We start from the raw sequence: 15,968 nt of genomic DNA, 5'->3' as shown, positions 1-15,968 counted from the left end.
TTTTTAAGCAATACAGCATTAATCCTTATCCAATTAAGTACCTTAAATACATTGTGCATTTAATATAGATCAATATGGCCCGTTACAGCATGTAATTTAAATGAATATTTTCGAAGATATTACAGATTTAAGACCCAGGGACATAGTCGTTTGTATTGTCTAATGACTGAAAAACTGTGAATGTTGTAAGACAATCTGTAGTATATTTAGTTGCAGCTTTGCACCCGTGCGACGCCGGGGCGGTTCGCTAGTTTTGGAATAAAAAGACAATGTTTCAAGAAATAATTTAAGATGAATAAGATCTTTTGATATTATTCAAAAATATTTTTATTTTATAATTTAGAATAGGCTCAATGCCTTTATTAAAACGTGGCGCTCCAAGATTCCAGTGTATTTTGAGAACATGTTTTAATGCTTAGTTCCTTTTTTTAATTTACCAACTTTATCAAATCACTGTTTAATTGTCAAATAGTCAATAACATCGTTTACTTTACATCCTACAGTTCCGTTATCTAAGTTCTATACGTTCAATTTATACAAATGGTATTATATGATACTTAGACTGAGTAAAACAGGACCCAAAATACTTCCTTTCTGAATTTTAGGCAGATAAGATTAGACAGAGTTAAGCAAGGTTTCACTCTTTGAGGAATTAAAAGCATTATTTGCATAAAATTTCATAATCACCTCGCCCTAGTTTCCTTTCTGAAAGGTACGAGTAGAGTGTTCTCCTGCTTCACAGCCACCTCTACTTCCAAAATCGATTTGTATTGGTTGAAATTTTATCTTTATGGTGGAAACTATATACTAGCTTATGCCAAACGAAGGAAAGATACTTCCGTCTTTTTTATAAAAGGCCCAGTGTCTTGTACTGTTATAATGTTATAAAAAGGTAAAATCACCTTACATAGTTATGTTATGACCCGTTAAAATGCCCTGCAAAAGTCACCAACTGAAAATATAATATATGATGCAAAGGTCATCTTAAAGATCGATTTTATCTAGATTAGGCTCACACAATATACATAATCGTTGATGATACATCAATAGTAATCATATAACAGCAGCAGACGAAGATAGTCTTGACTAACTAAATCACCATCACCCAAAAAAAAAAAACATGTAATAGGCATGAAATTAAAAATCAAATAAGGAACAGTAAATACAAATATTTGAAATAATATTTTTCCTTAAAGCTGAAATGAAGCGAAATATGATCGGGCTCGCTTATTTTATTTTGTGCTCATACTTTTCGACAAGGAGCATTTACCGTTCGTATAAATGTATCCACAGAAAGCAGAAATGAGGTGAAAATTATAAAGAACAAATTCTTTTTGATTATATCACTTATAGCTTTTTAACATTTTTAATGAAATATTTGTTTATACAAATCATATCGTACATGGAAGCAATCCACGAGCGGAAAGCTAGCTTAACACAATTGTGTTGAATAATATTTATCTCATGTTACCCGTGGACACACGTCATTAAGGACTAAGATTTCATTCAGGCCGTATGTAGATTTAGTCTCGAAAAATTGAAATTTAAGTCCTATGCTTCTGTAAAAAGGTCGTTATTCCAGGTTTACCAACATATCGGATGCACAATCCTGTTTAATGCCCATTCGAAGAAGATACTAAGTCCGTAAAATAACATCTATTTCAATGGGTTTAGATTGCTAGTATTATCTGGAATGGGAGATACGACATTCTGTTTGATAGTAGGTGGTTATCATGTGGGCGGGTATCGATCGGTGCGCGAGTGCGCGACAGGACTCGTTGCAAAACCAGTAAACATCGTCAGAGTTTACACGACATTTCGAGCCATGCACACCTTGCTGGCGCTCGTCGCTTCGGCGCTGGCGTGCGCCGTAGCCCGCCCACCTGGTAAGTAAAAAAAAAAGTTTTATGTAGTTGCGAAATTTCAGGATTTTACTATGCAGTGCGATTAAATATTTCTATTTGTCTAGCAATAGCGAGAATTTATTTTTCGACGGGACTGCGAGCGACTGACACCTGTTACGCTTCGTGCATATGATTTTGTTAGTTTTTGTACCTGTTAACAGTATTATATTTTTTATGGTGTTTAAGTTATTTTTTATTTCTATTTTAGCTTTACGTGTTTTTTTTTATATTATTCAGAAATCTTTAATATTAAGTGTTATATCTTTTGGATTATTATCGGTACATGACATGCAATTGCTTTCGTGGTTTAAAAAAAGCGTTTAGTTTTTCCAATAACTTCATATAGAATAACTTATATTTGTTACTAAACTTGTTCAAAACAAAAAAAAACTGACTACATGTGTACATGTAGGTTAGGCATAATTGCGGCAAAAGATAAGAGCGGTACTGAACATAATACGAAAATATTATTAAATATACTAAATATATTATATAGTACACATTTAAATTGTTCATAAAAGATAATTTAAATATAAATAACATACATTAATTAATAAAAAATTGATAAGATCATCGTAACTGTAAATGTATAACTATTTGCACTGCAAAGAATCTCTTGATTTAATTTTCGTCATCATCAAACCCTCATTATCTTTTAAAGGGCCTTGGCATATTTCATAGTAGTACATTATAAGCGCATCAATATATAACATAAAATACATAATGCTATAAACCGAAGATAATTTCAAAATGTTTTCACTAAACATTTCCCTTGTTTAACTAAACAATTGAAAAACATAAGTATGTACGACTGCAAAAACCTACACAAAAAGGTTGCTTTCTATATTGCCTGCAAATGTACAACGAATAAAAATGAAAAGCTTAAGCCTTTTCCGTGAAAACGAACCTAATCCGTAAATCAATAAATATTTCAATATTGAAATAGCGAGCTATTGTAACAAAAACCTTTCAAAGGAATATAAAAAATCGTCAGTGACGCAACATGTACAAAACAGCATTTCCATTTTACTCGTGGTGTAGCCATTTGTCACCAATCAAAGTTTAATCTGATAAGCATTTTAAAATAAGAATGAAGCAACCCCGGCTGCAAAATAACAATTATTATAAGAGCTTATAAATAAATAAAAATACCTTATTTAAATTATAATATATTTAAGTTACAATAATTTCTATAAAATATTTTTGGAAAATTTGTAACGGAAGACTCAGCTAATTTGGGAGAAGGAGAATCTTGAGCCCCTTAGACTGCCCCCTTAATCTGCTGCTTATTAGATATAAATCTATTATTATCCGTTTACTCAAATTTAAAGAGCACTACTAACCAAGCAAAATCAAACAATGATTTAACACTTCTGAATAGTTTTCATAGCACTAGAAAGTATAATTTCCTAATTTACAAACACTGAACTAAAATTATTAATCGTATAATAATAAATCTCATTGAACTATTTTATTTTATTATTTATTATTATTGCATATTTGGCTCAAATAGAGTATAAATTCATTTCGCTCTTTAAGATCACAGTTCCATTTCAATTTAGCCATCGATTGATAGCTCTATTGAAATTCGAAATAAACTTTGCCTGCTCGCGAATGTATTCGCGGTTGTCGTACGTTTCTTCGTTCAAAATGCAAACCAGATTTTTCGATAACTGCCAATATCCGGTTTTCGATAAAATTCACAAAAAAATAAAATAATTTGTATAATACTTAAAATTAAGCAATGATCATTCAAGTTATTTTTATTATTGATATTATTAAAAAGGTCAGTCATACTATCAGACTAGACAGATTAAAATTAGCAGTCAATGTAGAATAAATATAACAGTAGGTTCAAGTTTTATTTTTATTATAGTTACACCAACAAAGGTTCAAGCATGTGCAAATTGTAGCTTACAGAACAGAACTGTGCAAAATTTCAAGTGGTATAAACAAATACAGGAATGGTATGAGCACACAGGATAGGGCCAACAAATAATAAAAAAATTCTAACTTATATAAATAGTTTCTTTTTGTTTTAATTTTTATACAACTTTATTATTACGTCTACTTAAAAAAATACCTTTATGCAAAAGCTATTTTTCAGAGTAAATCCACAAATTCGGTTGTTAATATTCTTAGTTTCACCTCAAATTTCAATTCAATTGTTTCGTGTCACAATAATAAACATTATATAAACAAAACACTAATGTCGTTATATGAATAACAACCAAAAATATTTATCATTGTTCGCGTCAAGCTGGACTCGAAAGTTTTTCATTACCTCGTAGTCTGTATTGTTTTCAATGAATATAAAATATCCTACACGTTGACCCAGTTTCAAATGTTTTACTTAACAGAGTCTCATTGAATTATTTTCTATAGTTTTTGGATGATGCGTCAGAGTTGATCTTATATAAGAAAATATTTCACAACTTTTTCAACACCGCCTGTGATCCATTTTATTTCACGAGATACAAAATCATCATACAAGTTCATATACCTTAAAATATATGAATACGAGTACATTGAGTTCCATTGAATTATTTTTTATGGTTTCCACATATTCCGCGGAAAAAGATACGAGAGATTAACAGAATACTTTTGTTTTTTAAATATAACACAGTTATTTAGTTCTATTAGATATATATAGTATCATAATTGTTCAATTTGTTCATTGGATTTTGAGTTGCAGATATGAAAGTTATTCAAAGCAAAGTTAATGCAAATTTTAGTTCCAACCGAACTATGGCTTTTAATAAGCCGTCATGAATGATGTAATTTAAATCCACAAAGTTGTTCTTAGAGTTCGAGAGTCAACCATTTCACTGCAATATTTGCGAAGCGCTTTAAAATAATATTCCAGAAGCATATTAAATACGTCTCTTATGAAAGATTAACACTGACACGATAATAGTTTTATATAATGAGCGTAACTTCCTCTATTATATAATGTACCCAATAACAATTGCTTTCGTTAGCAATGTTAAATCAGAAAATAGAAATCCTTTATACATCGTTCTCTCCTTTGCAAAGAATTTCTTCATAAGATACTTTAATAAGCTTACGCAATTGCAGAAAATGCATCCACAAAGAAATTCTCACACACAAAGCCGTTATACCTTCTTCAAAAGGGTATTCGACTAACAAAAGCACAATCGTATGTTATATAAAAGAAACAAGAATGACTGTTTTTAAATGACGTGTAAAGGTAAATTAATACCAATTTGTACATCATGTTTTTAAAATAAAAATCGGAAGTTAATTAATTGCATAATCTGTAAAGCTTGATCGTAACCGATATCCGAAATGTTTAGCGAAACGAATAAAAGATTTTACTAAAATATTAAAGATTTTAATAAACTTTATCAAGTCTATAGAGTATATTTTTAAATAAATTAGCACGTATTATACAAAAAATTACGCTTCTGCAAAAGCAAGCTACTAATCGTGTTTAATATTGTAGAGGCTTAAAGAAATATATCAAATATAATATATATGAATTAGAGACACTTCAAATAATATAGTACATTTACTAAAAATAGTGAATTTTAATTATTTCAGCTTCTAATTAAAATCGAAGTTTTTTTTTTGTTTTTGTAGGCGTACAGAGCGTATTTTAAATTCATCAGATGTGGTTCTGAAATCTGCACACAATTGTACAGAACAGTAGGAAATAAAAATGATTTTCATATTACAATATGTGGAAGTATATTAGAAATAAATAAAAGATGATAAACCAATTCAACCGACGCATAATAGCATAATGAGCAAGTGATTTATTTTAATTCTAAAACGAATTATCTTTCATTTTTGTATTTAGAACTTACATGATATATTTAATAATTCGTCCATATGAAATGCAGAGAATTATCGTCACCATTATGTTCTATGGTTGCAGTTTATCGTTTTTTTTAAATCGGGTGAAATTTGTTCTCGTTATTTTTTTTTATTACTTATGGTATTGTTTTTTTTTCGAGCGTACGTTCTATTCTTTTCGTAATACAAATTAGGCACTGTTGTAAATAGTTTTGTCTAAGGTGGATATTGTTTACGAAAGTGGGTTGTAATTTGACTATTTCTTCTTTCTAAATTATAACTTAATAATAATGAGTTTCTTTCCTTCTATATAAATTAAACATTTTTTTTAAATAATTAGTAATTTGATTTTGTTTCTTTTCGTGCATATAATAGTTCAGGTTCTTTCAAATTTTAAATAATATTCGTCATTACCTCTCTTTTTGAAAATCGGTAGTGACTTGACTGTTAATATTTTCATTTTAAGTTGTTTCTTTGAATAATAACTATTTTCACCTTTCTAATATTTCACTCCGCCTACGAGATAAGAAATACTGAAAACTATCGTAATTAGTGCAGATTAATTGATCCATTTTTCTAAATCATTTAACTTTGACTATGTTTTCCTACTTATTTGTGCCAAATTTTATTTTTAAATATGAATATTATAAGAAATATTTTTATTTTTCTTCCGTAGCAGGTAATTAAGTAACAAAAATAAACAAATTTTGAGCACTAATTACATTGTGTAGCCAAAAAATCGTAACTCTTTACAAGTAGAATAAACAAATAAAGTGTATCTCATCATTTCATATTAAAATATTTGCTCATATACCTGAAAAAGATAAAGGAAATGGACAAGTTACCTATTTCAACTATCGAAAGATCAGCCAAAGGATAAACCATTTCCTATTTCCAGTGTATTGCAAATCGAATTCAGTATTCTCTGTAAATTTAAGGACTGAATTCCCGGACCCACTATTATCTGATACAGTTGCCAATATGGATTAGTCTGTTCGACCAATTTGTTTGCACTTCGAATGTCAAACGGACTCTAAGACCTTATTGACTTTGAAGTCATACGTGAAATAACTTGATCTGGTAAACTGGTTTTGATAGTAAGCTGTATATGTTATTAATAGCATTAAGCTATCTTAATTCGCATTCTGGATACAATTTTCTGAATATTTGTCTAAATAAATCTATATTTTTAAACAAAACTTGCTTTTTTTGTGCACTATGTTCTCTATGAAGCTCTTTAAAAAAATATATTAAGTTTGGACTTATTATTACAACTAAGCTCTAAAAGTTAGTCATAAAATAAGAAAACATTTTTTGAGTTAAAATCTTATAAAATTATGAGCCGGTTTGTTTTTAATTTCGTAACTCGAAAATGGTGGAACTATTTTAAATAAATATATATTTGGTATATATAAACTAAACAATAATATTTTAATATTATAAGCTAAAGAGTACATATTCCAATATATATATTGCATAATATTTTTATTCCCGTATATTCAATAAGTTATAAGAAGTATATAAAATGAACGACAATAACTTAAGCTCTAACGTTATATAAATACTTAATAATTAAAAACTGCAAATTATCTATCAACCAATTAATTTTTTTTATAAACACCGTACTAATAACAACGCTAGCGCTTATTAATACTTCAGACAACATTTTAAATTAGTCTGTTTCGTCTGAAGAATGCTATGAAAACATTTGTTATAATGCCCCTATTGACAATAATTGATTATATTGATTATATTGACCGTAATGACTTACGATTCGTGGTTGATTCCGAAGTAAACCACTTTTTTAATGATTCAAGAAGAATTTACCCAAATACTGCTGCTCCTAGCGGATAATTTTAAAAAGTTTAGAGAAAACAGGCTAACGCGCAGGACGATTAGATATTTAACTATTTATTTTAGACCTTTTAATTATACCCCAACTATTATCCTAGTTCTGGTGATTTTAAATGGTAAACTCAATTATTAAAACAGTGTACATTAAAAACAAAGATAGGCTTATGTCAAATTCTAAATCGAAGTTTCGAGAAATGTTCCGAATGGATTAATGTTATAATATAATGCCAAATTCATAATTTGCCTAATGATATCCAAAATACGTATAATATTATCATTTCGACTTTTATCGTACAATAATTCTGAACTTAATAAAATATTTGTGGTCGGGATGCAATTGCTTCTCAATTAACCACCCAAACTACATATCTAACAACAGGATCAAAAATTTGATAAAAATATCAAGGCTAGCGTTAGTTATTAAAATATGCAAAAAAGAAGTTAACACTTCAAAATGCAATTGAAATAAATCTCGGTGCAGTTATGAACAGAGATTTTCGGTTTGAGAAAGATCACGTTCTTAACACGGTTTTGAATTGTTTTAGACCTTCCTATAATATTATATAGCCTGAAATATGTCCGACAATGTGACACACTAGAACTGTCCAAGTTTAATTATGCAGACTCTGTGATGGGACCGAGACTATTTGTTCGCACTAAAACCTATATATGCCTGCACACGTTTCTGTTTTAATACGTGGATTTAATGGAGTATCCATCATATTCACGAAACGCAATACATAAATGATGCCGGTATAGTGAAGATGAAATAACTGAGGCAATTAATTATATTATTTATTAATTGGTGTTATAAAATTTAAAGTTTCGCCATACGTACATATTGCACGTTAATCTGACTAATAACAATAATAAAAAATCAATACAATTTTCAGTTGTTATTAAACTTAAGTGGACTGGTCGCTAATTGGTAATCAGCTGCCACTATTTGTAAACATTGGGTGCTTTTATTTAGTATCTCTATAATATTTTATAAATAATTATTTGTCTACGAGTATTTTTTAATATTTTATGTAATAAATGTTGTCGTTCGTATGAGTCAATATTTGCATGGCGTCCACTGAAATCTGTGCTTACAAGTTTCCAACAAGGGCTGAGTGGTTATCTTAACCTATTTGTGACGTCAAACTGCTATGAAAATGAAATGAAACCAGCACCTTCTTATTTTGTAATTTACTCCTGTGTTTGTTTTTTCATATAATCGATTATGACTTATTTTTTAATCGTATTTATTCTTTTTATTGTGCTCAAATAACAAAGACTCTTTCAAAGTCCAAAGTTACTTAAATATATATATATATTTATATAAATTTATAAGTTAAATTTTATATAACCAGCCCGTAAGTCAAACCAAGGACCTAATTATTTGCGATTAGAAAACTGCAAGAACAACTGATTGATATTTCGATATCTCGATATAACAGTCAAATTTTATGTCAAGTTTTATAAGAACCTATAATAATTTGAAAGCGACTGAGCATCAAGCGTCGCTAAACACACTACAGAGAACAATCTAAGACTGATACTGCTGAAAACGAGCGTGCAGATGAACTCGCCATGGATATTGGGCAGCCATGAACACGCCTAATTACGCCTAATTTTAATTACGCCAAAATACACCTTCACTACGGGAAATAGAGATTCGCGAAGTAATAGAATATAATGGCTATCATTTTTTTCAAATTTAGACAAAATCTTTAACATCACAAGGAAAACCAATATGACGTTTACTTAAGTACAATAGTTGAAGGAACACGCGAGGATCGCAGAACACTTGCATTATTTTAAGCTTGAAGGCAGCTACAATTTGACTTACGCAGAGTAGATGACATTAATTTTTCTAAGCCACAAGCATCGCGATCTACTGTCTCACCATCCCTCTTAATAGTGTCTGAAGTCAGCGATTTCGAAAGTATTCAAACTAAAAGAGCTGAGGTACTGGGCAAGATGGTTCGACAGAACCTCACAAAGACTGATTAAACAGAGAGGTCTAAAACACAGTAAGACAAGTACACCTGCGCCATAGAGCAAAAAATATCGAGAGCTTTAAAAAATAAAATATTAATCTGTAAAGTGTAAGTTGTATAAGTTTTGCTGAAAAAGTAACCGCCTCGATGAATTCACAAACATCCAAAGGCAAACATAGGAATGATGAACTTCCAAATCTCTGTGAGGGATTGGAGGCACATGATAAATATTTCTCGAGTTTTAACCACTCACAATTTCGGACTGAAATACAGCTGTCCAAACACAATCTTAGATATCAGTCAGAAGCACATGCTTTTATTAGACAGATACCAGAGATAATGCAACCGCCTTCTTCGTCCAGAAAGATAGGCCTGAATTTTTTTAATATAACATAGACGTAAAGTTTTAATTTGATATTTTATAACTATACGTTCTTCATAAATATAAAAATAATGCGTTATTTGCTTAATAGTATAAAAAAGAGTTTTTAAAAAGTAGGAATACTCACTGTTGCGTCACAATATTATACAAGGATAAGATTATAACGACGAGTCAGTTTCCGACTTCGCAAAGACAATAAATCCTACTTACAAAGTATCTAGAATATTCTAGAATAAAATTACGCAGATATTTTTATCTTTGCCGATTGATTAGTTCGTATAATTTGTAAAAAAAATGCATTACTAAAAAAAGCATATTATTCAACGCAGGATTATATAGATAATAAAAAAGCGTGGACCTAATACTCGTTGACTTCCAGGCAGGATATTATTTATATTATACACATTTATAATTGGATTTAAATAACATAACTTTGCATTTTAAACATTAGGACGGAGTAACTACTGAGTTTCTTGCCGGTTCTTCTCGGTAGAATCTACATTTCTAATCGGTGGTAGATTCACTTAATATAGTTTTTTAAAAAAACAATTCAAAAGTGCTTGTATAAGCCTACTTGAATAAGTTTATTTTGATTTTGAAGGGGAATAAAAAATATTGTAAGTTTTTGAAAAACTACAACAATACTCAACTATATAGCATTTTTTTATTTGATGAATGTTACATTTTGATATTTATTTATAAAACATTATGACATGTGTACGCTTGCGATGATTTAAATTACAAAATGTCTCTGCATTTACCGAAATGTCATTTCAACCACTCACACACATTTTGCATTTAGCATGACAGTTGGACTTGCAATTAGATCACCTGATGGTAAGTCCCAACCACAACATTGGTGCCGTAATAAATTCAAACCATTTCTTACATCGCCGAACCTTTATAACCCTATAAAAACCCTTGTGCATGTAGTTACAATGGGTCCCCCTCACCTTTCACCAAACTGGCACATAACAATACTTAGTGTAGTGTACACAGATCTGTAATAACATAATAATTAGTATTAGATTTATATTCTAAATTAATAAGTATATATTATCGGTGTATTTATGTATCTGTTATCTCGAGTGACACACATCGCGAAAGCGCGCCAAAATAGGACAATATATCAAAATTTGTGCGCTGAAAAAAAACGGTGTGTGTGCACAGCGTGCGAGCTGATATTATGTAACTTGTAAATCGACTTTACATGTGAACATTACACTAAATATTGCTGTTTAATGATAGAATATCTGATGAGTGGTTACTAGCCCAGACTGAAATACACAAACGCCAAGTTATGTATTTTTAATTGATTGATTAATTGATGTCCTCCTGACAGATCGGTCATGGCCGTCGTTTCCAATGCAGTCTGATAAGCCAGATGTAGGAAATATACTGTACATTTTTTATAAACACTCTCTATTGTATCGATATTATGCCAATGTGACTCAATTGAAGAGAAATCATGCACAGGACAAATAACTTAGGGGCTTTTCGTGGCCCCCGTGTCTGCTTCCACTGCCATCCTCCTAACTGCCTCGGCGTTCCTGAGTATTCCTTGGTAAAAATTCCCAATTATTTTTGGTTTCCCCGACCCGGGCTTTCAATAATTCCACCATTGCTCTGCCTTTCTTGCAATATGTCTATTAGGCCATTTGTGCCCTTACACGCCGGTTATTATAAGAAATTCGCCACTGTCCCGTATAGTAAAACAATGTGTAGCAATTAAAATCTGCTTTAATTTTGTTTTCTTTCAATTTTAGCTTGTTGCATTGTGATGTAGGTAGATATTATTTGCAATCCGAATGAAACGTGATTTTATTCGAACACGTTGCGTGTGAACTAATCTGTACTTACTTAAAGTAGTTTATTATCGAATCCGGTAAGCCAGTTGTCACGTGTATACGAGAGAAAATATTGTGTCTTATATCTATCTAAGTACATAGTTCAAAACTCCAAGAGGATTAAAAATGCACTACTTATTTCTTGAAGCTTATAAAGGATGTGAGTTTTGAATAGCGAGAGTAATAACAAATTCTTTTTTTTATTTCAGCTGAACGATTGCATGTTCTCTCTATGTAGTTCTGATGAAGCTTACGTATTACGTAACTAATATTTATACAAGGATTTTATTTATAAGCTTGCATTATCCTTGGGTTGTCTGGAAGAAATGGCTAATTAGCCATAAGTCCGCCCGATTGTACGACACATCAAATATTTTTATTTATTTTTGTTTCAATTTTTAGGTCTTATTTCTTTTTTTCAGACCGAAAATTTCTGTATATTATGTTTGTGATGTATATGAACATTATCCTTTGTTCTTAAGTTTTTATACGCAAATATCCAACGGTTGATAGTAGGTACTATGTCAAAAACGTTCACGTATTACCAACGATTATCAGTGTCAACAATAAATCAATGATTTCAATAATGATCAAAAGATTAAAAATTAAGAATCCGTATCATACAAACAAAATATAATTCTTTTACTATATGAAAATATTTTGCCTCGAGTACCTTTATACCGTAAAGCCAAATTGTTAAAGTTCAATTTTTATTTACCGTGTTCCGCGTGTTGGTTACATCAACAAAAAATGAACAATTACTTAAATTAAAACGTTAAAAGTTTTTGTACAAATATATAAAAAAAACTTTGTTTTAATTACGTTAACACTTGTTTTTAAAATGCCTAGTTAGTATAAAGCAAGTATAAGTATTAATTTATTTTATAATGTTTATTTAATTATTACTTTATAGTATGTAAATTAATTCCCAAAAAAATAAAGGGAGAGCTTTTCGTTAACTAGGCCATTCTGGTGAAATTTAAATGACCTGTTCGGTTTCACCAAATCCGTTTGGCTATAATTACTCGTACCAAAAACTTTTATTACATAAATTGAGTTTCGATTATTTCCTAAAACTTGTCGCTCTGTTGACCTTTGAAACTAAAACGAGTTATTTTTCAGTAGCTACCAATGCACCGCCCGAGGGACTTCCCGGACCGCAGCGGCAAAGAGTGCCCATTCCGTCTCCGCCCGAATTTCTAACGGCTTATATTCTTCCGAGATTCCTCCTTCCACACGACATCGGCTATGACGACTCCCCGCGCATCCCTCAACCACATGAAGAAAGCCTTCTTGATCGGGTAAGTGTTTAATTTTTTTGTTTTAAAACAAATTGTTAGAGATCTAAAAATAAATATTTAGTGAGCATTAAAAATATTAAAGGTTCAATTTTAAGTCAACTTTTTAACGATACAAGTAAGTTATAATCTGAAAGATTGAAAGAACATTAGCTCGTCAAGGTGTTCTTGTTGCGGAAGCCAAAGACTTAACGAAAATAACACTTTAATGAATAAAAATTTGCTCATGAAAAGTCAACACTGTTTAGAGCCGAGGAATTATCGTTTTCTTGTTATATGTAAGATTTCGTTTCAGTAAAATGCACTCCATGACAATTAAGTAATATATTGCGCCCAGCGAAGCGGCTGAGTCAAATAGTCAAATATGTAGGAAGCTGATAACATTTTTACAATTATGTATATTAAATGTTCTAATGGAAAGCATTTAAATATTCATAACGTGGCTACAAACCAAGTATTGATTAATTATTACGTTCAAACATTTTTACAATGTAGGTACTATTTACGGTGAAATGATTAATTATAACGGCTGAACAAGTGAACAGGTAGGGACATATATCGTTATAGGTTTTTCTATAATCGGCTTCAAGATGATTTCGGTACTTGTTTTGATATCTTTGACAATATTTTATTTAATTTATTTAAAGAGCTACCGTTATTAGAGCTCATTCATTCAGCAAATGTGTTTTAGTTAAAACAAGGATATTAATAATAATATAATAGTTATATGAAGGTAAAGTTTCTACAAGCTAACGTCATCTCGAGCGCTACGTCTGTTATCGTCAACTTGAAACTGGAGCATAAGCAAACTTGATCGTTGATATAGTAAGTTTGATCTACATTTTCATCTACAAGGAAGAGAAATTTGAATATATTAGGACACAGCCTTTTTTTTTTCGCTGGAAAAACGCGTTACGCGTTTCACCCACGTGGAAGTGGGGGGCGTGGTATGTGGGACTCGCCGGTGCCCAAGATGTTAGCGGCACACCGGAATACCCTCTCCGTCTCATCGGTGGACGCCACGGGATCGCTTTCGCATGCTACCGTGACGCCCTGACGGTCAGCCCACCTATGCGGGCCTCCAATTTCTAGGGGGGATTCCCGGGGTACTGAGAACCCTCCTAGCCCCTGTGGCGCCTATTGAGGCGGGGGGAGAATGTGCGCGTAGCGTTGTTTCCTCCTCCCCGGTCTTCTTCGGCGGATTGGGTCTGCAGCAGCGGCCACCTTCCGCTCCCGTTCCGCTGCCTCCTTCTGCGACATAGCGTTTTCGCAGACGGAGCGTATTTCTGACCAGTACGCCTCGCTACCGAGCATTGCGTTGATGACGCTCGGTAGCGAGAGGTCTCCGCCCAAAGACGCCACCAGGGAATGCCTCTGGGGCCCATCAGTACACTCAGTCAGGGTGTGGTACGCCGTGTCCACTGACGCACCACACTGATGGCAGGAGGGTGACACCTCCCGCCGCGCTATCCCGTGCAGGTACTTACCGAAGCATCCGTGCCCAGTAAATACTTGCGTCATCCTGAACGTGAGTGTACCACGCTTTCTCTTGACCCAGCGACTCAAGTGGGGACGAACCGCCTCCACTGTCGCCAGGCCTGCCGTGGATGACCCCAGATACTCCTCCCATCGATATTAGGACACAGCCTAGCTTTACACATAATAATTAAAAAAAAAGAACAATAACAATTGATCATTCTGTAAGTAGAAACTCGAGAAACAACGCATAGCACGACCTAGAATTGACAGAATGTGATATGCGATTTTCATTATAATATTTATAAAATTTATCCGATACAAGTATCAAAATGGCGTATCGCCATAAGTCGGCTATCAACACTCCAGGAATACAGAAAATACGAAGAGAATTCTTACAGAATCGGGCTGGAAATTATAAAAACAAAATGTTATTGTTTCCCATTATACAGAAGAATTATTTTTGTTTATATTTGTACCTCCACATACATGTTTGTTGCCTTTGGGGTATCTTATCTTTTTGATTTGTATCTATTTTATTTTATTGAGCCTGCATAATTTTATTGTACATGTATCCTGTATACACGACCTCTGGTATATGACATGTAAGCTACGTCATTACGAGTATGTTACTAAGTAAACAAGTATTGAAAAAAGTCGCCGCGCTTTTTACAACAATAAGAAAACGTACAATTATTACAGAAGTTTAACGATTTTTAATTGCGTAACTCTATTACGAAATAACAAATACTTTCAACAACATTTCAGCCTACTTAATTTAGATTTAACAACTTGCATTAAAAACATTAGCTAAAGCATAAATGATGAAGTATTAATGTTCAACCGAGTAGTGGGGTGGGGGAGGGGGTGTTATTGGGTCCTATGTCCTATTCTGAATCTCTGACGATGTGCTTGTAAAATTTGATGATAACTGGTTTAGTAGTTAAGGCGTGAAGCATAGGAATCAATAAAAAAAAAACACTTTCCTCTTTATAATTGAATATTAGGTAGGATAATATTTTTTTAATAAATGTTAAACTGTTAAACTCGTTTATGTATGTAGTTGCAATATCGAAATAGCTGAAATAGTTTTTTAACAGTTTCCCCGGCAGCAATGGCGCAAAATAAACAATTCCAACTAAATTTAATACAGTATATTTTTGAACATTTTCATGTTTGCGTTTGCGTTTGTTTATTTTTTGTATAAATAGTATTTGAAATTTCAAATAAAACGATAAGAACGAAACTTGTATTTTATTCTATATTTATAAGGATGGTTATTAATTTACAAGTATGAAGGTTTATTTAGGTTTTTAAATATTAAAGTTGAAAACATCAAATTATTACGAACATTATTTATATACAATTTCAATGAAATTTCATAATAATACTAATATTCAGCG

At 31.8% G+C, this 15,968-nt stretch overlaps 1 protein-coding gene across 4 annotated transcripts in view; it reads left to right on the top strand.

The window, feature by feature from the left end:
* The first annotated feature begins 1,815 nt into the window (after window positions 1-1,815).
* LOC125075842 (protein cab-1) overlaps window positions 1,816-15,968 on the top strand; it is a 49,134-nt gene continuing 34,981 nt past the window's right edge. For 3 of the 4 annotated variants that reach the window (XM_047687649.1, XM_047687648.1, XM_047687646.1), the window contains exons 1-2: window positions 1,816-1,886; window positions 12,914-13,092. In XM_047687649.1, coding sequence (XP_047543605.1) covers window positions 1,826-1,886; window positions 12,914-13,092 — 240 coding nt within the window. In that variant the 5' untranslated portion in view covers window positions 1,816-1,825. The remainder of the gene's footprint in view (window positions 1,887-12,913; window positions 13,093-15,968) is intronic. The other variant, XM_047687647.1, reaches the window with a different exon arrangement.

The sequence above is a fragment of the Vanessa atalanta genome, chromosome Z (assembly GCF_905147765.1).
Source record: "Vanessa atalanta chromosome Z, ilVanAtal1.2, whole genome shotgun sequence".
Taxonomy (NCBI): domain Eukaryota; kingdom Metazoa; phylum Arthropoda; class Insecta; order Lepidoptera; family Nymphalidae; genus Vanessa; species Vanessa atalanta.
Note: the sequence above shows the minus strand (reverse complement) of the source record. Positions and strands in the feature narration are given on the sequence as shown.